The sequence below is a fragment of the Schistocerca americana genome, chromosome X (assembly GCF_021461395.2).
Source record: "Schistocerca americana isolate TAMUIC-IGC-003095 chromosome X, iqSchAmer2.1, whole genome shotgun sequence".
Classification (NCBI taxonomy): Eukaryota; Metazoa; Arthropoda; class Insecta; order Orthoptera; family Acrididae; genus Schistocerca; species Schistocerca americana.
Genome location: NC_060130.1, coordinates 303,489,576 through 303,510,659, shown reverse-complemented (window position 1 = coordinate 303,510,659; position 21,084 = coordinate 303,489,576). Strand labels below are relative to the sequence as shown.

At 38.8% G+C, this 21,084-nt stretch overlaps 1 protein-coding gene across 1 annotated transcript in view; it reads left to right on the top strand.

Annotated features, from left to right (window-relative positions):
- The window catches only part of LOC124554946 (contactin), a 160,443-nt gene that overhangs the window by 101,703 nt on the left and 37,656 nt on the right, over positions 1-21,084 (top strand). The window contains exons 16-19 of the mRNA XM_047128645.1: positions 458-693; positions 8,331-8,507; positions 15,529-15,714; positions 16,424-16,592. Of these exons, the coding sequence (XP_046984601.1) occupies positions 458-693; positions 8,331-8,507; positions 15,529-15,714; positions 16,424-16,592 (768 nt within the window). The remainder of the gene's footprint in view (positions 1-457; positions 694-8,330; positions 8,508-15,528; positions 15,715-16,423; positions 16,593-21,084) is intronic.

The window sequence follows — 21,084 nt, the reverse complement described above, 5'->3', positions numbered from 1 at the left end:
TTATAGTGCTTGTGGCACACCAGTTTCAATACACCACATTTTAATTGGTTGCCTGTTTTATCAGAAAAGGGGAGAAGAATTTGTTCAGGTTACCTCTATTTTAGGTATCACTAAGGTCATGGTGAAACAGGTTTTAAAGTTTTATATGTTTCTGAAACTTTGGTCAAAATTATTAGGTAGTATCTTGTAATATGTGTCAGAGGATTTGGTTCAATTTAGTGCCAGTGGTCAATGAGGTATCTCCATCTGACTTTTTAAACATTTTTTACTGTTTAATTAGTCACATGTAATGTAGGTTTTTTAACTTTTTAAGCATTATTTTCTCTGACTCTTGCTGTTTTATTGCTGTTACTTTATTTAATTAAACTGAGCTTGTTCCATGTAAAAATGGTGTGAGTAGTAATGACCCAATTGTTGTGTCCCTTAAGTGAAACTCATAAAATGTTAATTTTTACAGATGTAGAAGCAAAAGAAGTTTATCTTTACAATGGCCGTAAAGAAGCTACAGTGGAAAATGTTCTGTCACCCTGGTCTGGCTATGAATTTAGAGTATCGGCTGCAAATGCTCTCGGTTATGGACCTCCATCTGCACCATCACCTATTTACAACACACCTGCTGATGTTCCTTACAAAGCACCATCAAATGTTGGAGGTGGTGGTGGGAAAATTGGTGACCTGACCATCACCTGGGATGTAGGTATCCGTACAATTACTTATCCAGCTACAGTTAAAACATGGTGTAATAGTGTAAAGCTAAGCATGCCAGAGAACATGCTATCCATAATTCTAGAACGAAATAAAGCAAAAGATGTATAGCCTATTCAGTTGCAGAGAAAGAATTAATTCTATATACATTTACACTCGCCAATTTATGATGTCAGTGTCATTGTTCCATCCAGTTCACATTCACTATCGTTGGAATCGGCACCAAAACTGTCATCTTCATCATCATCATCACCACCATCACATCATCATCATCACAAGAAATCATTCATTCTTTGTTCTCATTTATAATTCTGTCTGTAGTCTGTGCTTCTTGTATTAGGCTACCAACATGGTCTAATTTCTTCTTCCATGAGGTGATGTCTACGTTAGCAAGACCTTCACGTAGCAGTCTTTCCAGTTCTGTAATTGTAGAAGTCTTGCTGTTATTTCTAATATATGCCGTAACACACTCCGAACCTATTCAGTTGGGTTAAAATGCCAGTGATAAGACAGTAGCCTAATTACCATATGACCGAACCCCTGCAGTTTCATCTACAACATATGTAGGTATCACAGGCTTATTTTGTTTTATGATCAGATATAACAACAGCTTTGTCATGCTCATGTCAGTAATGTCTCGCTTGCAACCACTGCTCCATAGTTTCTTTGTGGCCACTAGTGATGGGAGTTTTGTCTAAAATCGCAGAATGGCAAGGTGCATTATCCATTACAAACACAGTCAGAACACTAAACTGGAGCAACAAATTTTTAAACTATTGCAGAAATCATGGGTGGTCCAAATCCTCATGATAGTCATAGGGTTTTTTTTATGAAAAAAATAAAAGTCCTTCACACACAAAGCCATTTGAAGAACCTGCATGGGCCACTAGTAATTGGGATCCTCTTCCTGTTGGCTGATGTCCACCGCTGTTCAGAGTATCATCTGTCCAGCATTTATCAATTGATTCTCCAGTGCTGACCCAGGTTTCATCTAACCAAATAATGAAGTTTATATCCTTTCCTACAATTTTGTGTAAGAAAATGCTATGAGCTGCAATGATGTGAGCTTTTTTGCATAACAGTTTTTCTGCATCTAACTTTTTAAAGTGGAAGCCCATACTTCTTAATACCAGTTTAAGTAACATTTTTCCCCCAAGAAAAGATCACATTCTTTTAAAGAAATTAGCAACTACACTATTGTGGGGTATTCTTTCCTGCTATAATACCCATAAATGTGTTGACAAATTGCATGAGTTTGGAAAGAATCGAGATCTGTAACTGTACGAGGCTGCTTTTTTTTTCTTTCCAGGAGTTCTTAAAACCATACTGTTTTCTCCACACATGCTTTGTTCAACACTATTTACTTCAGTATTGTGCAGTCCATGAAATAGCACCTCTTTCCTTCTACCCGTTTTCTGACTGAGTCCTAGAGTTTGTGAGTTATGCTTTAAAACTTTATTGGTAGGATACGATGCATGCCCACAAATAGAAATAAATTATTTTTCTTGTTTGTAAGATTCATGTATCCTCCATAGCAATTCCAAGACCTGACTATTTGACAGCACTCCTCGGCACAACAGATTGTCACATGGTGAACAACGCCATTTTGGTGACGTTCTTTAATAAAAAGAAACTGTAGTCGAGGCGGTAACACAACACAACACAATACAAAAGCAGGTGGTAGCACACTAACATACAATGTTAACACAGAAGCCAGCAACATGGTAGTATTGATGCTGGAACCGGCTTTTGTTGCAGTGGTGTAATCAGTTCAGAAGTCTCAGCACCTCACATCTCTCACTTGTTTGTCACATATATTGCCAACAGTGTTTAAAATATCAGTCATGATTCTGAATCTCTATCACTCGATTCTTTATTGCTCATTTCTTCGTACAGAGCATCATCCTCTGTACCATCTAGTGCATTGGATATCGAACATTTTTTAAGTGCTTGTTGCACAGTCTGATTTGGAACACATTTCCATGCATCATAAATCCATTGGCACACTTGTGACAAACTTGCGCGTTCTACACGTCCTGTTCATGTCAGTTGTCTGTTGCTTTTCGAAAGCCAGTCTGTGTACATGCGTTTTAGCATGTCCTTAAATGGTTTATTGAAACAGACGTCAAGTGGTTGCAGAATTGATGTCATCCCGCCTGGAATTACTGCCAAGTCCGTTTTGCTTTCCTCTAATTTTCATTTTACTGCAGATGTTGTATGGCCTGTGCATGCATCTAATACCAACAGACTGCGTAAACCAAGCATTGCGCCAGGACGACAATTCCACACACGTCTAATCCGTTCCAGCACCGTGTCCTCCGAAAACCACCCAGTTTCGTTTGCTCGTACAATTACAGTTTTTGGAAACCCTTCTGATGATGGTAAAGTCTTTCGCTTGAAAACTATGAATGGGGGTAATTTACGTCCATCTGCTGTGCAAGCAAGCATCATGGACATCCACTGTTTCTTGCCCCCTGATGTAAGAACACTTATGTCTCTTTTTCCTTTGGCGTCAGCCGTATAATTTGACAGCATGTCAAAATATACAGGAGTTTGGTCAGCATTTCCTATCTGACCAATAAGGTATTGCTTTTCTGTGCACCACCTAATTATGAAGCGCTGAAATTCCACAAGTTTTTCTTCGTAAGTTTTCGGCAGCTTTTGTGCAACTGAAGTTTGCTTCCAAAGTGAAAAACCCCAGTGCTTCATAAACAGATCAATCCAGCTGTGACTAGCCTTAAAATTTTCGATTTTTTGCTCTCTAGCAGTTTCATGTGCCTTAATTTTTAAAATTTCAGCGTTCACAGGCGGGAATTTCTGACTCTGTTCCTTAACAGATTCATTTAAAATCACTTCTAGTGCATGATATCAGCCACACTTTGGCCCACTAAATGCTTTCCTGCTACTTGAACATTCAAATAATTTGTCTCTCTGCAGTCGCCATCGCCTGACACTGCTCTCATCAATCCCGTATCGCAGACCTGCAGCACGATGAGAACTTTGTTCCACAAAAAAAATAACTCTCCCTCTTGAATTTGGCACTATAATTAAAGTGATTCGTTATGGTTCACGAACACCATCAAACACTTCACAAAATTCCATGAAGCAATAGGTGCTGCTAAGTGAAATCTTAATGAGCCCCAGTGTATCAACTCGTGCAACAATCCTAAAGCCTTGTGCATTGGTGGTATTTTTGTGTAAATAAATTTATTTTTGTTGCTATGAATATTTGAAAGGCTGCTACATTCGAAGATGAACAGTACGGAATTTCTGTTTACTTCGTTGGATGATGTATGAAAATGCAGTGGATGTTTTGGCGCCAGTATTTATCTTTGTGCCTGCAAAGCATGCCTGTGTAGTGCTACATATATTCAACGGCAGAAGTTAATTGTGGTGGCACCTACCAACATTTTTCAGAACTTCCGCTTACCTTGCACTCGATTCTAAGCCACAGGCGTTTTTTTTTTTTTTTTATTACAAAAACCGGAAAGAAAGTGTGGCTTTGATTCGAGTAAATACGGTAGTGACCACAAAGAAACGATGTTGCAATGGTTGCTGAGAAGAGGCGTTGCTGTGGACATGAGTGTGACAAAGCCTGTGAGGCCTGCAAATGTTGTAGATGAAGTTGTAAGGAAGCTGAGTTATATGGTAAATAGGCTTATCCCTGCCATTTCAACCCAATTATATTGGTTTGAGGTGACGTTAAGACTTACATTAGAAATAACAAGAAGTCTTTTACCACAACAGAAGTGAAAGACTATTATATACAGGTCTTGCCACTGTAGACTCCACCTTATGGAGGAAGAAAGTGGACATGTTGGTAAGCTTATTTGAGAAGCACAGGCTATAGACGTTATTGTAAATGAGAATGAACAACTAACGATTTATCTTGATGAAGATGATGACAACGATGGTTTTGGCACTGATTTTTGGATTATGGTAATGATGGAGAACTGGATGGAATTGCACTATTGACATTGTAGATTAGTGGGTGTAAATGTATCTGGAATTAATTATTTGACACTGTAACAGAGTATGTACCTGTTTCGTGTATGGTTGTCGATAGCGTGCTCTTTGTTATTATTAGGTCTACATTATTATATGATGATGTATATGCAACTATTACAATAACCATTCGGAATGGCTTCTGATAGACAATATCATTAACTTTGGTTGTTATTTATTTGTTCTAGCATTTCACGTATTATCAAGTGCTTTTTTTCTATTGCTGTTTTCTCCGTTATCAGGAACGTTTTCTTTGTCATACTTACATCTGTATTATCATGTGACAGCTTATGTATATGGTGATTGTAATGTACATTTACAAAACATAATTGGGAGATACCAGCTGTGGGAATGTGTGGTGGCAGCTATTGCAACCTCACTGTTGCAGTATAGTCAACTACACGTGAACTGTCCAAGTGACATGTTTCAGTGGCCTGGGTACAGTAGCATGCTTCAGTATTGTGGCACAGGGATTTTAGTGTGTACCAGGACTTAGATGTGTACCTGCAAACGAACAAATAATAATCAGTTTTATATTTTCAAAGTGATAATTAAAATCTTAAGACTACCCCTTGTAAAGGGGTAAAAAATGCCCAAACTGGAGATTTAAATAAATTTTATTTTATTTTACATGAATCTGGTATACATGAGTTGAAATTAGTAGTTTACTGTGAAAGTCATCACTCAAATGTCATCCTTGGTTTTGCATGTATTCTCTTGTGTCTAAAAGTGAAAAGTGTATGCTGTTGTTGTAATCTTGAGCTTAAAGGGCTTGCACAGCTTGCATGTTGTCTGGATGGTGTTAGAGATCATTCTTCAAAATCTTTCTCACCAGTTACTGAGACCAAGTTCTGCATTGTGCCATCTCACTGACTTTGACTGAGCTCTTTGTAAAGCTTCATGCAAATGATCAATATTCTCTTAGGTCAGGTTTCTTTTTACACTACCACCTCTTTGCTCACCCGGAGGCTTATACCATTAGCAGATGGTGCAGGAGTGGCTGTGGTGATTTAAACTCTCGAAAGTGTGTTGAGCTCCAACAAACTGTCAAGAGTTCTTGGGATACGGCTTTGCAGGAAACACGTGTTGTACACTTGACTAACAATCCATCGCTACTAAAACTTCCACTTGTCTACACGTCCAAGGTCGGGTCCCCCACTTATATAACCCCCACTGCAGCACCCAGCCAGTCCACAAGTCTTCCTTTTTGACTGCCTCACCTTGTATATGTCACATTGCAGTAGTGTTTGAAATTAGAGATTAACTTTGAACTAAATTCATGTCTGCTTGTAAGAGGTTTACACGTCCTTGGTCATTGCTGCCAGGTCAGCATATGAGTTAACCATCCTGAGTATATTTTTCAAATGCTGCTGGCAGCTCTTTAAGAATATCCATAACCCCCCCCCCCCCTTGCTGAGTTTTGGAAGGTTCTGCATCCCATTATTTATGTCCAGGAACTTGTGTCCATCCAGGTGAATGTGAGCACCAAACGAAGTAGTACTACTGTTGCTCGTAGAAATGCGTTCCCTACATGTGGCACTAAATGTTCTAGCCATCTATCCCACAAAGAATTTCTTATATGCTACACAGCTTATATTGCATGTCATTCAGTGTGTAAACCGAGGAAATTTGTATGTATCACACTGAAATGTGATGTGCAAGTCATCTTCTGTTTGAAAATCAATCTTAACTTTGGTGCTGTGAAACGTGTTCAGCTACGTTATTTGACATAACACCAATGTAAGGTAAGATATTGCACTCTAGTGTAATCAACTATACCTTATTCTGTATACAGTGTGTCTTTCATTTCTAGTTGGTGTGTGTTATTCCTTGCAAATGCGTCAAAGTATTTGAAGTTGAAATGTTTTAATAATATGGTACTCCACAGTCATTTGCACTTTCGAAGCACTAAACCCGGGCCGCTGAAACATGTCACTTCAAGGTCATTCCTCAAGCGCTGTAGAGTTGGTAGTAGAACTAACGTACAAGTGAGGAACGGGAGGTGCCGTGTCTTCTGAACCAATAACAGCACCGAACAAAAGCTGGTTCCGGCATCGACACTACCACGTTGCCGGCTTCCGTGTAAACATTGTATGTTAGTGCGCGAACGCCTGCTGTTGTGTTGTGTTACTGCCTTGACTACGGTTTTTGTTTGTTAAACGATGTCACCAAAACAATGTCGTTCACCAAGTGACAATCCATTGCGCTGTGGAGTGCCATTAAATAGTCAGGCTTTGGAATTGCTATGGAGGATGCGTGAGTTTTACGAGCAAGACAAAGAATTTGTTTCTGCTCATGGGCATGCGTTGATTCCTGCTGATAAAGTTTTAGATCGTACCTTGAAAACTTCAGGACTCAGTGAAAGAACAGTTATAAGGAAAGGTGTGCTACTTCAAGACTTACAAGACAGTGAAGTAAACAGGAAGAGAGCTCCTGCGGAAGAAACAGTGTGTTTTTAAGTACTCCGGGCAAGAAAAAAAAGCAGCCTCGTCCTGTTACAGATATTGATTCTTTCCAATCCGATGCAATTCGTTGGCACATATATGGATATAATAAAAGGAAAGAATACCCCACAATTGCGAAGTTGCTAATTTCTTTAAAAGAAAGTGAACTTTTCTCAGGGGGTAAAAAGCCACTTAAGATTATGTTAAAAAGTGCGGGCTTCCATTTAAAAAAAAGTTAGATTGTTAGAATAATGTACTTTGTTGCACTTAACGTATAAATGTTGATTGTAGCTTACATTTACAAAACGTATTTCGGAGTTGTGGGTGTGTGCGGTGGCAGCTATTGCAACCTCGCAATCGCAGTGTAGCCAACCCCACACGAGCTGTCAAGTGACATGTTTCACCAGCCCGGGTATAGGTGGCATGTACATTTCTTGTAATAGATGCCTAAGTAATTCCTAATCTGGTCACATTGCAACCCTGCAGAAAAGTTTGTTCTTGCAAAGCGGAAAACCATATTAATCTTTTCTGGTATATTAATTTCTTTGTCAATTTTCGCGTATTCTAGAGGAGTGCTAAATAGCGTACTTTTGGGCAACTCAGAAGTGAGCTTAATACATTGCAGGATAACAAGAAGAATTGTTCATAAAGACATCCATTGTAGTTGGTTTATAGAAAATTTCAGACATATTTGTGACAGTCTTTTTGTTGTGCCTATCTGTGACTCAGCAGCTCTGCTATATGGTAAATTTATACTTACGGTTTTTATTAGTCTGACATCAGTTCACATAGATCAGATTGATTAAGTAAAATATAAGTCTGGTGTTACCTTATTTCATCCCCAAGATTTTCAAGTTAATTGCCCTTCTCTTTATAGCAGATTTAGTCTACATGAGTTCCATCAGGACAACTGAATCAAGACAATTCCTGAAACTTCCTGCAGAATCAACTCTGGGCTTCCTTTTCCTATTCTGATACCTGTGCTGATCCCATCTTTCATTTCAGTGCATGTTTTGTAGCAACATAGCATTGTTTGTCATAAGTTATTTCTCTCTGAATAGTAGTGACAAGTTCCGAAGTTGGATGAGGATACATGTCATGCACAGAAAGAAGAAAGCTATAATATTTTTAGAAAACATTGCAATATCAAGAGTATACATTGTTTTTATGTTGTAGCCATTGCCACCTCAAGATCACAATGGTCCTGGCATATACTACAAGATTTTTTGGCGGCGTGCTCACCATGATATGGAGTTTCAAAGTCTGGGATTGAAAAAATATGGTAACATAGGAACTGCTGTTGTTAGAATACAGCCAGAGTATTATTACACCCAGTTCGACGTTAAAGTGCAGGTTAGTGTCATATTGTTTTTATTTGCGTGTGTGTTTGTGTGTTTGTGTGTATGTGTGTGTTCATAAAGACGTCCATTGTAGTTGGTTTGCAAAAAATTTCAAATTTATACCTGTGGTTTTTATTAGCATGACATCTGTGTGTGTGTGTGTGTGTGTGTGTGTGTGTAGCTTCTATTCTGTGTATGCTGTTTGTAGAAATTACCTTTATAATTGAGTGGGAAATAAGTGCAGTTAGTTACTCTTCAGTGTATTTGATTGCCATTTTATTGTATATATATTTTGAGGGAACAGTGTTGGGAGATACGATAGTATGAGGGCAGTGTGAAAAATTCTTGGCCAATCAGTGGAGCCCCTTGTACACCAAAGCGAATATGCCACAGTGAACAAATTCAGTCGTTTTCTGTTCACATTTGCTTCTGTTCACTTGTATTCCACCGATTCCATTCATTTATTGGGCCATCAATTGAAATTCATGTCTCTCCACCTCAGCACAAATAGTACACAAAACTTTTGTGTGCTGTCTTGTCAATGTTTGCCATTGTTGACAAGTTGTTAACAATGGAGTGGTCTGAGGTGGTGGTGGTGGTGGTGGTGGTGGTGGTGGTGGTGGTTAGTGTTTAACGTCCCGTCGACAACGAGGTCATTAGAGACGGAGCGCAAGCTCGGGTTAGGGAAGGATTGGGAAGGAAATCGGCCGTGCCCTTTCAAAGGAACCATCCCGGCATTTGCCTGAAACGATTTAGGGAAATCACGGAAAACCTAAATCAGGATGGCCGGAGACGGGATTGAACCGTCGTCCTCCCGAATGCGAGTCCGGTGTGCTAAACACTGCTCCACCTCGCTCGGTGAGTGGTCTGAAACACAGAAGATAATCATGCTTCTGGGATCCTAGAGATGCACAGCACAAATGCTGGATGAAAAGAAATGTTATTGGTAGAAAAGTGCTGAAACACTCAAAGTACCTACTGCGGATGTGAGCAGGATGATAAATTCATCCTGGGGAGCAAAGTGAATAAGCACAAAATTTGTAATCCTTTTGTTAAAACGGAAAAGTGTAATAAATTTCTGTGAAAATAAATGAAAGTAACTATATCTTTGTTACGCTAAGTAAAATTAAAAATATACAAAAAAACTTGGGTCATTCTCCTTGCTTATTTTCATGGTAATGGTAATTACATGACTGATTTATCGCTGTTATGTTAGAGATTTTTAATCATAAAAATGGTTTACCTGGGATCATGCCATCTGGTCTCTAATAAACTGCATAGAAGATTTTATCAGGTAGTCTGTGACAGATCAACATGCCCATACTGCCAAGCACATTGACGCACTGCTTCCAGGATTTGGGGAGGCACACCAGCCATGTTCTGAATCCACCCGGCATATTATTGATGGGGGCTGGTGTGCCAGCCAGTTGGATGTTGTTTTCATACTGTTTCCCACATCTAACTACATGAATATTTATCTAAAAATATATTATTAATTCCAATTTTCTGTTTGCACCACATGAAACATATTTTTCTTACACCACAAATCAAAAACTGTACAACATTTTTGCTTGTACTATACACAGTTATACAAAGATTAAATTTAGAATGAGTAAAAATAAAACTTAGTACTTTAGAATAGAAATTTATGTGTATAAAGGGATAAACTGGTAGACTGAAATCTTTTTTTCCCTCCCCCTGTTGGATAGATGTCTGCGAAGAAAACATTCTAGGAAATTCAACCCCAGAGGTAGTGAAATTGGTATTAATATAGTTTTGGGGATATGGTCTGAAAATTCGAAGTGAATATTGTTTGTTTGACAAAGGCACCCACTAAGAAAGAGCAAATTCATTCCATAGAGGTTTGAAATCGGTCTCTTTTTTGGGGGGGGGGGGGGGGGGGAGGGGGGAATGCAGTGCAGTGCCCCTCTGATTTCACAGCTAAATGCCCACCATGGGATTGGTCCTAGAAACAGAAATTTGATGGAACTTCCTTTATGTGCCATAGGAATCTACTGAGATAGTATTTTTCAAAACTCAGCCCCAAATGAGAGTAAATTGCATATGAAACGTGTGTTGAAATTTTCATTCCCACGATAGTGCCACATATAATGAATGTGAGAATGCAGATTGCTTTGTGGGGTCCCTTAGCAGAAAATAAGTTGCATAGGGATGAACATAAACAACTGGTGGTAACAGAACAAGAAAGGCCATTGTCTAAAATGACAAAGAATTTTTTTTTACGAAGAAGTATTGTAAAAAGACAACATACAAAGCAATACTTGCGTATACTAATAGAGTACATGAGCCTATGTAGTTTTTGTTCAGTTTGGATTCAGTAGCTTCTTCTGAATCTCCCTCACTACCAGAACACTGTAACCATCAGATACAGAGACAGGTAGATTGACACATAGAATACTTAATAGATGAGGTGCCCAATAAATGGCTATCTTAAATTCTCTTGATGTTAAACCCTAATCTTCCTTCTTAAATTCTCTAATTTTTACGTGTCATAGACTACTACATAAATATGTAATCCTTTTCTCACTGTGTATTCGCGAATCACTAACCAGTATTTCACGAACAGCAAGTTTCCATAAAAAGGTGATGGCACCCACAGGCCCTTTTTTAATTTCCATAGTGAAACACGGGGTACAACTAATTAAGAATAAAATGCTAAGTTGCATAATCTTGTGACTTAGTGATTGCTACTGTTACAAAAGAGATAGGGAGTGAATGAATGCTGTTGGAAGAGATCTCTTGTACATGTGTACTGTCTACTGTTGTGGCATCTTTCATCAGCCTGACTATAGTTTCCTCACTTCTGCCTCTATTGGCTAATGTCTGTAGTGTGTATTCTACAGTCTTGCCTCATTTCACTCTTGTTTTGCTGATAGCTGTTGTCCAGTTCCCCATTTGCGTATGCAGGCAATACTACCTCCATATTGTCTAGAGGGGCTCTTTAGCTGTACTGTCTTGATGAATACTTATCTGCTGTTTCATCTAAATCTCCCCACAGTGCTTCATCCCATATTATGTCATATATGGTCTTTCCCTGGAAAAACTTCTATTTTATCTCGTCCATTGGTTCTGTTAACATTCCCATAGTGCTCCGGTGGTTCAACTTCATTCCACAGGCAGCGCCACATAGAATGAACATAAAAATGCAGTTTGCTTTGTGGGCCCCTTAGCAGAAAATAATTTGCATGGGGATGAAGTTTGTTTGTTCTGCAAAGATAAGATGGGTGGTGGCCAGTCCAGACAAAAGCGTATTTTTAGAATTCCAAGAATTTTTTGTTTTCTTTTAGTTAAATTTTTGTAATTTTGACTGGTAAGAAATAATACTCTAACAAAGGATATTACTGTATCCCGCTACTGCAGAATAACTTTACAGCAATAAAACATAAACGAGAGAAAAAGAAAAAACAAAAATAAAATTCAATTGCAAAGGAAATGCGCCATATACAACAACAAAACACAGTGCTCATACAAGTGTCTTCCAACAGCAAAATGTGTCAAAGGCTTCAGGAAGACTCTGCATTGCTTCATAATAGAAAATTGCCTCCAACGAGCGTGACATCACAACTGTTTACATTAGATTCATTTGAGCAGTTGCGAGCGGGCTCATGTGCAGGCACAGTTGAGTCGTGCATGTGTAGTACCTTCTCCCATTTCTGGCTACAGAAGTGTGACTGTTAGCTGTATAAGCAGCAGCAGCAAGGTGCTACCTGGAAACATTTTAGTGGCGCACGTAAGCTGTCAGATTCAATAGAGGCAAAATTGGAAAAAGCCTTGTTTCACAAAGCGCCTAGTATCCAGCGCACATTGGTCTATCAATTATTCACATGATTTTGAATCGCATCCCTATTGGTTTTTAAACATTTGTGAACATATTCTAAGTTTATTTCTGAATGGATCATAAGTTGATTTTTGAATGCGTGCATAGTGCACTTTGTGTCTGCCAGGGGAATCCCCGTCACATCTAGAAATAAACTTTCCTGCAGACAAAAGGGGACAGAGTTATATGAGTTGAGCGGAATAAAGCCGAATGGTTGAATGTCAATCACTGTTTGTTTATATGATTGACTGGGTCTGCAAATGATCAGCGTTGTTATAAATACCAGCGAAATCCATAGATTTAGACTACCAGAGTGGAAGTAAACTACTAACAGGTAAGAAAGATTACGTATTATCTTCTCGGTGTATGCAATAAAATGAAATTTTGATAGAAAATTTTTGGCCAGACTGCTACACTAGTAACGGCCAGTTGTACAAACCTTTGTAGCAGCCGCCTAAGTTCTATTCTGGGAGTAGCGCGGGAAACGCATTGTATGAACAAGTAATAATGCCTAACCAGAGAATAAATGCGGGATAACTAAGCAGTTGATTGTGGCAGGGTTGGTGAAATTAACCGGAGAATGAGTTTTAACACTGGCAGGAATAGTTACAGAATTAGTGACGACAAGATTTTTTGTTAGAATGAGGAAGGAGAAGAAACGGGGATATCACACAAATTATGGAAGAATATGACGAGTCCAGATTTATATAAAAGTTATGTACTACTACTTTTCGATCTCATGCTTGAGACGCTTGAGCATATGAATGAAATGTGAAACTATTTCGTAACATAAAGCTTTATGCTTGTAGTAGGCCTGATAGGCATTTGATATTGGTACTTCGTGAAGTATATTCTGTCGTGTTAAAAAAAAGTGACTGTTTGTGCTAAAACAGGCTGTTTATTTGGTGTGTGTTACAATTGCTGCAATATTAGACAGGACTATTTCGTGTTATCTAGAAGACAGTGACAAAATACATGTAATCAGATCGAAAAACCACACCAGTCTTGGGTACTGTTTGTATTAACAGCTTTTTCAGTATTAGACAACGACATTTTGTTTTTTCATGTGGCAAAGCATTTGAGGTAATAGATCGTTTCGCACAAAGGAAAGGACACCATGTAAAGCTGTAACAAGGTTGGAGAGAAGAAAATAGTAGGACTTAAGGATTGAAGAAATAAGAAATGTGTGTACTGTCTTGCTTGTCACTTGTTTTTATTGGTTTCATGTACCCTATATTTAATTTTATGTTACACAAAAAAAGCAAGTTATTAGCTAATAGGCAATAAAGAGTGCAAATTTTCTGAAGAGATCTTGTTCACTGGGCTACAAATAATCCCATCCAATATTAATTGCGAGGTTCTTTTTTTTTAAAAAAAAAAAAAAAAAAAGGGGGGGGGGGCCTGGATGTCAAACTGACTGACTGGAAGCAGGAGAGACACTACAGGACAATTGACAATTTAATTTTCACTGTCCTGAATATAGTTTGATGGCAGCCATTACAAAATATTATACGTTTGAATTCCACAGAGCGAAATACAATGACTTGCAATGGAAAAATGCCGTGTGAAGAGGCATGGCACTGCACTTTGGCACACTTAAGACCAAATAACATGTCTTACATTTCCTCAAACACACGTTTTATATATCAGATTCTTCAGAAAGATGGGCGCTACAAAATGAACATATTTTTGGAAAGTCTATTTTTCTTTTTTTCCCAAATTTTTGTCCTACCTCAAACGCTCAAAACGGGAGGGGGTGGGGGGGGAGATCACTATCTAGTATTGGCGTAGTTTGGAAATATCGTTGATCCGGTGCTGATGCACAGAGCAGTCTGAATTGCAGTGGGGAGGTGGGTAGTCTGTGTGACCCGTGTTTACGTTGAGTGATTTTGCTTTTCCCTCTTTGTTTATTGCTCTCACATCAAATGAAAACACAATGGATTTCTGTGAGCGAGGGCTATCAGTTGAATTAGAATACATTCACATAATTATGTTATTAGTTTCAGATTTTATTTCCACCTTTCTGACAGTCAAAGATTAATCGCCTTGCAGAACAATGAAGTTATTTTTGTCAGTTTGCTGAAGAAATTTGGCTTTTATTGATCTTTTCCACTGAGGCAGTCAATTTATTTGAAACGAAGTGTTTAATTCCACACTGTTGGATAGTTTCAACTGTTCGTTGCATTTCAAAAATGCATCTTTTCATCTTCTAGCACATATGGCATTATGCCATAATAAAGAACCGAACATGAGATAATACAGTACTGGTTCTCCAAGAAAATTTGCATCTGAATCTGGACATACGAATGTGCACTGTAAGCCGAATTATGCATTTTAGTATGGTTCACGAAATTCCGATGCTCTTGGAGTATCCTCTAATTTCTTGTTTCTTTTATGACATAATGTAAGATCTTTTAATGTTTTACACATACGAGCATATGGGCTTCTTGCACCATTGTAGCTGCGCAAGCATGGTGATGCCTGTTACCTGGCACTCTCTGGCAACTGCTGAAACAAACCTATTTCTAACAGGTTGCTGGAAAATATTGCGAATGGTTGTATGAAAAGTGTTACTTTCAAAGTAAATTTCCTTTTATGTAAACTGAACTTTGTGCGAGAATGTACAATGAATTTCTTAAATCACAGTGTTTGCCTCTCATTTAAAAATCAACTCTTCAGGGACGACCATTTAGAAAAGTTTTGAACCCAGAAGATCAGACATTTTTGTCGTTATTAAAAATTTTACTGCCACATTTGTGGGATGTATCTTAAAGTGTAACATGCGCAAAAAAGTTTAATATTATATGTGAAAGCTTAGCTTCTCTTGCAGCTTAGTAATCTTAGAGACCAATGTTATATCTGAAAGTTTTGCTTGTCTTGTAGCAACGCTATGTATATTAATTTAAACCATTAACTTTTCCAATTTGTGTACACGCGCTATTTAACAGTGAGAATCCGTTTATTTCCTCCTCCCCTTGTCCACGTATACACTCTGTCAGTCTAATCTAAGGTCTAAGGGAAGGACCAAAGGAAGCAATCAGTAGAACAGAAGTTTGCTCCTGTGAGGAAATAGAAGCGGTTCTAAGAAGCAAACATTTCACTGCAGAGGCTCTGTATGACAGGAACCTGTTTTTAGAGTTTAAGTTCAAGTTAAACATAGTTGACTTGAGTGTAATTGAATTTTTTTTTTTTCCAGTCTGTGAATGAAGTCGGGTATGGACCTGAATCAAAAATAGTGACAATATACAGTGCAGAAGACATGCCTCAAGCTGCTCCACAGCAAGTATCAGCCAGAGCATTCAACTCCACTGCTCTAAATGTCAGTTGGGTACCTATCAATCAGAGTAGGGAGATGATACGTGGAAAGCTCATTGGACATAGGGTGAGTGTTAAAGATGTCAGGTACTGTAAACATGTTTGAGTAGACTCAGAATGATTGAGCCAACAGCAAAAATCTGTTTTTCTCTGGACAGTTGTCATCATAATTCAGGTGGTAACTTCCTGTGAATTGTGAAGATCGTCACATCTAATGCTGAAAGGATTATTACAAAAATTCATTCCATTAACTGCGAGAAATCCTTTATTACATACCTCTTTCTTATGAGTTGCTGCCAGCCATGTTATACATAATGAGCGTATGTAAAAGACAGGTGATAATACACTTTCTTCCATGCTTCCTGTTCTTTAAAAAATAGGATCGTACACCTGCACTGCACAATTCAGACAGATTGGACTGAAGGGACAGTCTGGAGATTCAGATTAGCAGTGCATATGAGAGCAAGTAAGATGAAGTCAGATTTTCAGGGAAGGCATCACTAAAGTAAGAAGTGTTGCCTCTACACACTAACTGCACAAAATGTGTAGCAAATGGCATAAAAATTATAAGTACTCCAAGCAAAATAAAACAACAGACTGTGAGGAAAATGTTTTTCGTTTAAAAATTCAATAAAAAATTATGAGAACCTGTTGTATCATAAAATGTTGAAAATTATATTATTAGAATAAGGTTAACTTTTGTATTGATTAGTGTAAATTTAATTGTGCTTCAATACCTGTTGTAATGTATGTACTTACATGCTGTCATTTTTCAGTTGAAATATTGGAAGGAAAAGAACCGTGAAGAAGATGCTGTTTATTACCTTAGCCGTAGCACTCGGCCTTGGGCAATTGTAGTTGGCCTGGAACCAGACACGTATTATTATGTGAAAGTCATGGCTTATAATTCTGCAGGAGAAGGCCCTGAAAGTGAGAGATTCTTAGGTAATGTTGTGCTATTATCTGTATTGATGTAGATTGCAATTATTTGATACTTTTTTCATCAGAAGAAGCATGATGATATTTAGTTTGTATATATTTTTTCCTGTGGTTTAGCTAATGTGTGCGATCACTTTGTTTATCTCACCAATTGACAATGAACACACAAAATACGGTTATTATAAAATAATTAGTGCAAAATTCATTGTGTTTCATTTAAGAGTATGTGAGAAGGTGCATGAAATTTTGGTAAGAGAAATAATTGAAAACAAGAAGATCATGAAGAAAATAGAACAGAAACTTATGTTGCATTAGCATCACACACTGTCAGTTAAGATGGCAGATGGTGCAATAACTAATAACAGAGAGATTACTGTACAACCATTTGACAATTTTTTAAACATATATAGTTCAGTAGATGAATCAAAGTTATAGACAGTTAATAATAAAAAAATGACGTTCTGAAAGTAATGCCAAATGAGGTGTATAGAGTGATGCGAAATTCGCGCACTCGGGCTTCGCAGCATGACTCCTCACATGCCAGCGATAAAAAAATGTCTCTCACAAAATTTCATCTGGCGAGTATATCCGGCAGAAAAAGGACGTTAAAGACACACTGTAACCACAAGTATGGTAACTACCTCTGAAGCACATTTTAGTTGTGCTCTACAGTTGCTGCAGTGGATAGAGTTTTGGGTTAGCATGCAGGATGTCGATGGTTCGATCCTGGGTCGGAGCATATGTTTTTTATTTGGTAAATGTAGTCCAGGTGGTATGGTTTCTGGCATCTTAATCGTCAACAGCGATTGCTATGGGTCCTCTAGAAAACATTTGTGCTTACATACTACAATCGTAGAAATGGAAGATTGGTCAACTTCGAATGAAGCTCTTTCCAAGACGTGGGTGTGAATTTATTCACATCACTTCGTCTACTATATGCGAAACCTGTTTTCTTTGTACCCTCCTCCAGTGGTCCCATAGATTAGTACCAACTATTATTCTTGCCTCGTTCAGGTACATTACATTTCGTTAGGGTCCTACGTTACCAGTAGGACTAGCAACATGCTTTGCGAATAGTTCCAAACTCTGTTACTATTTGTATGTGTTATCACCCTGGTTCCACTAATTATGCCTTTTGACATTGAGTCTGGTAACCGCATGATGTTCAGTACGTTTCTCAATGCATTATTATTATTATTATTATTATTATTATTATTCTATCGATGAGATTGTGGAAACATCACGTCCATTTCCACTAGGGAAACAGTGTAATTCGAAACTGAACATTTCACAATTAGCGGTGTAGGGATGAATCCTACAGAACAATATCTGTCGGAGGGGCTAATGCCGTTAGATGGAACAACATGCAGGACTGACGGCTGTTTATACTGTATGCGCTGTCCATCAGACAGGGACTAGTTGCGAGCGAAGTAACACCCCCATGACAGATTGCAATGCACATGCGTACATGCATCGAATTTTATCATTGTAAACCTCTACACCAGTGTGACAGACATGTGGCATACACAAACGATGAATTTGTGGATATGCTTCTGGTCCTTCGTGCATCTGATAACTGGGCTGGTGTTTCCACTCATGAATATGCAGCTAGATATCTTCGTCGATGCCATCCAGATAAAAATGTGTTTCGTTGTCTGGATCTGTGCCTTCAGGTGTCAGGTTCTCTCCTTCTACCATCGTGTGACAGAGGTCATCCATGGACTCACCACACCCCAGCTACTGAGGAAGCTATTCTGGAGGTCATACACAAAGAACCTCAGCGAAGTACACGTAGCATAGCAAGGCAGCTGCGTGTCTCGCAATGCATGGTCGTTAACATGCTGTACTGGCATGGGCGGCACCCCTATCATTATGCTTTCATGCAACACCTCCATTCTGCACATTGCCATCAGCGGATGATTCCAACAACAACAGGAAGCCAACCATGACTTTGTGAACACCATAATACAGTCGGCTGAAGTAGCATTCAGTCATGCGGGTCTCTTCCATATGCACAGTGCCCACCATTGGCGTGAGGTTAACCTGCATGTTACCCGCGAATGTGGATATCAAGTTCGATTCGGCATCAACATCTGGGCCGGAATATTGGGCGAAAGGTGTTTGGGCCCCTACATGTTCACGCATTCATCTCAAACTATCTGTCTGATGCCCTGGAAGATGTTACACTACATGTTCGGCGGAGGATATGGTTCCAACATGATGGTGCACCTCCATCTCTGGAATTAATGTGCTACAGTATGTGGACAGAACCAGCAGAACTAAGATGTGCTGACACAGGTAGTTACCATACATGTGGTTACAGTGTTGCCATATTGCCACTCTTTAATGTCCTTTTTCTGCCGGTTGTAGTCGCTGGACGAAATTTTGTGTGAGGCATGTTTTTATCATTGGCGTGTGAGGAGTCGCGCTGCGAAGCCCAAGTGTGCAAATTTTGCTTCACCCTGTATAAAGCCATTTAAGGTAGGATGAAAGTAAAGGCACATGTTTCAGAATAATTGGCAGTGGTCGGGTCAAGGTAATATCTGTATGCACTGTAAATGTTCATTGTACATTTTTTATATCTTCAGAAATGCCATTTTCGACTTTGTTATGATGATTTGAAAACTGGTCTCGGCCCGAAACTAGTCATAGAATGAATAAAAAAGTAAAAATTTGCAACTAGGGTGGTTTTTCCTTCTACAAAAGGAACTTCCAATATTATTTACCGACTGTCTGTATGAGATCAGCAACCAAAAGAAAAAACTGTCTTTAGAAGTGGATATAACGCAATAGTCCATTTGCAAGTCATGAACAAAATTATAGAATGTAGCAATGAGTGTAGATTAGTACTCTGTCTGTGATTTGTAGGTTTTGAGAAAGCTGTGGACTCAGTATCAACAGAATTTGTATTAAGAGCCCTATATAAACAAGGTATTGATTAAGTATGTATTAGTTTGAGGAAGAATATGTACATTAATGGTACAGCTTCAGTTAGACTTCATCAGGGTAATAGAAAATTTGAAGGTGAAACAAGAGTCATGTAAGCAGATGCCATATCACTAAAAGTATTCTCTGTAGCTCTAAAGGAAGCTTTCATGTCCTTATAAATGAAAAACATGTTGGACTACCTGTTTGCCTCTAGTGCACAAAAACTTTAATATTGGAAGAACTTAATATAGTAAGTTTGAAAGTTCACAGAGGAAGAAGACTGCACTACAGTTCCTTCTCTAAATCCTCGCACAAACAAAAAATTGGCTGACATCTAAATAAGTGTCCAAGGAATAGAAAAGCAACTGAAATCACTCAACAGAGGAAAGTTCACTGGACCTGGCGGGATACCAGTTCGATTCTACACAGAGTACGCGAAAGATCTTGCCCCCCTTCTAACAGCCGTGTATCGCAAGTCTCTAGAGGAACGGAAGGTTCCAAATGATTGGAAAAGAGCGCAGATATTCCCAGTCTTCAAGAAGGGTCGTCGAGCATATGCACAAAACTATAGACTTATATCTCTGACATCGATCTGTTGTAGAATTTTAGAACATGTTTTTTGCTCGCGTATCATGTCATTTCTGGAAACCCAGAATCTACTCTGTAGGAATCAACATGGATTCCGGAAACAGCGATCGTGTGAGACCCAACTCGCTTTATTTGTTCGTGAGACCCAGAAAATATTAGATACAGGCTGACAGGTAGATGACATTTTCTTTGACTTCCGGAAGGCGTTCGATACAGTTCCGCACTGTCGCCTGATAAAGTAAGAGCCTACGGAATATCAGACCAGCTGTGTGGCTGGATTGAAGAGTTTTTAGCAAACAGAACACAGCATGTTGTTCTAAATGGAGAGACATCTACAGACGTTAAAGTAACCTCTGGCTTGCCACAGGGGAGTGTTATGGGACCATTGCTTTTCACAATATATATAAATGACCTAGTAGATAGTGTCGGAAGTTCCATGCGGCTTTTTGCGGATGATGCTGTGGTATACAGAGAAGATGCAGCATTAGAAAATTGCAGCGAAATGCAGGAAGATCTGCAGCGGATAGGCACTTGGTGCAGGGAGTGGCAACTGACCCTTAACATAGACAAATGTAATGTATTGCGAATACATAGAAAGATGGATCCTGTATTGTATGATTATATGATAGTGGAACAAACACTGGTAGCAGTTACTTCTGCAAAATATCTGGGAGTATGCGTGCGGAACGATTTGAAGTGGAATGATCATATAAAATTAATTGTTGGTAAGGCGGGTACCAGGTTGAGATTAATTGAGAGAGTCCTTAGAAAATGTAGTCCATCAACAAAGGAAGTGGCTTACAAAACACTCGTTCGACCTATACTTGAGTATTGCTCGTCAGTGTGGGATCCGTACCAGGTCAGGTTGACAGAGGAGATAGAGAAGATTCAAAGAAGAGCAGCGCATTTTGTCACAGGGTTATTTGGTAAGCGTGATAGCGTTACGGAGATGTTTAGCATACTCAAGTGGCAGACTCTGCAA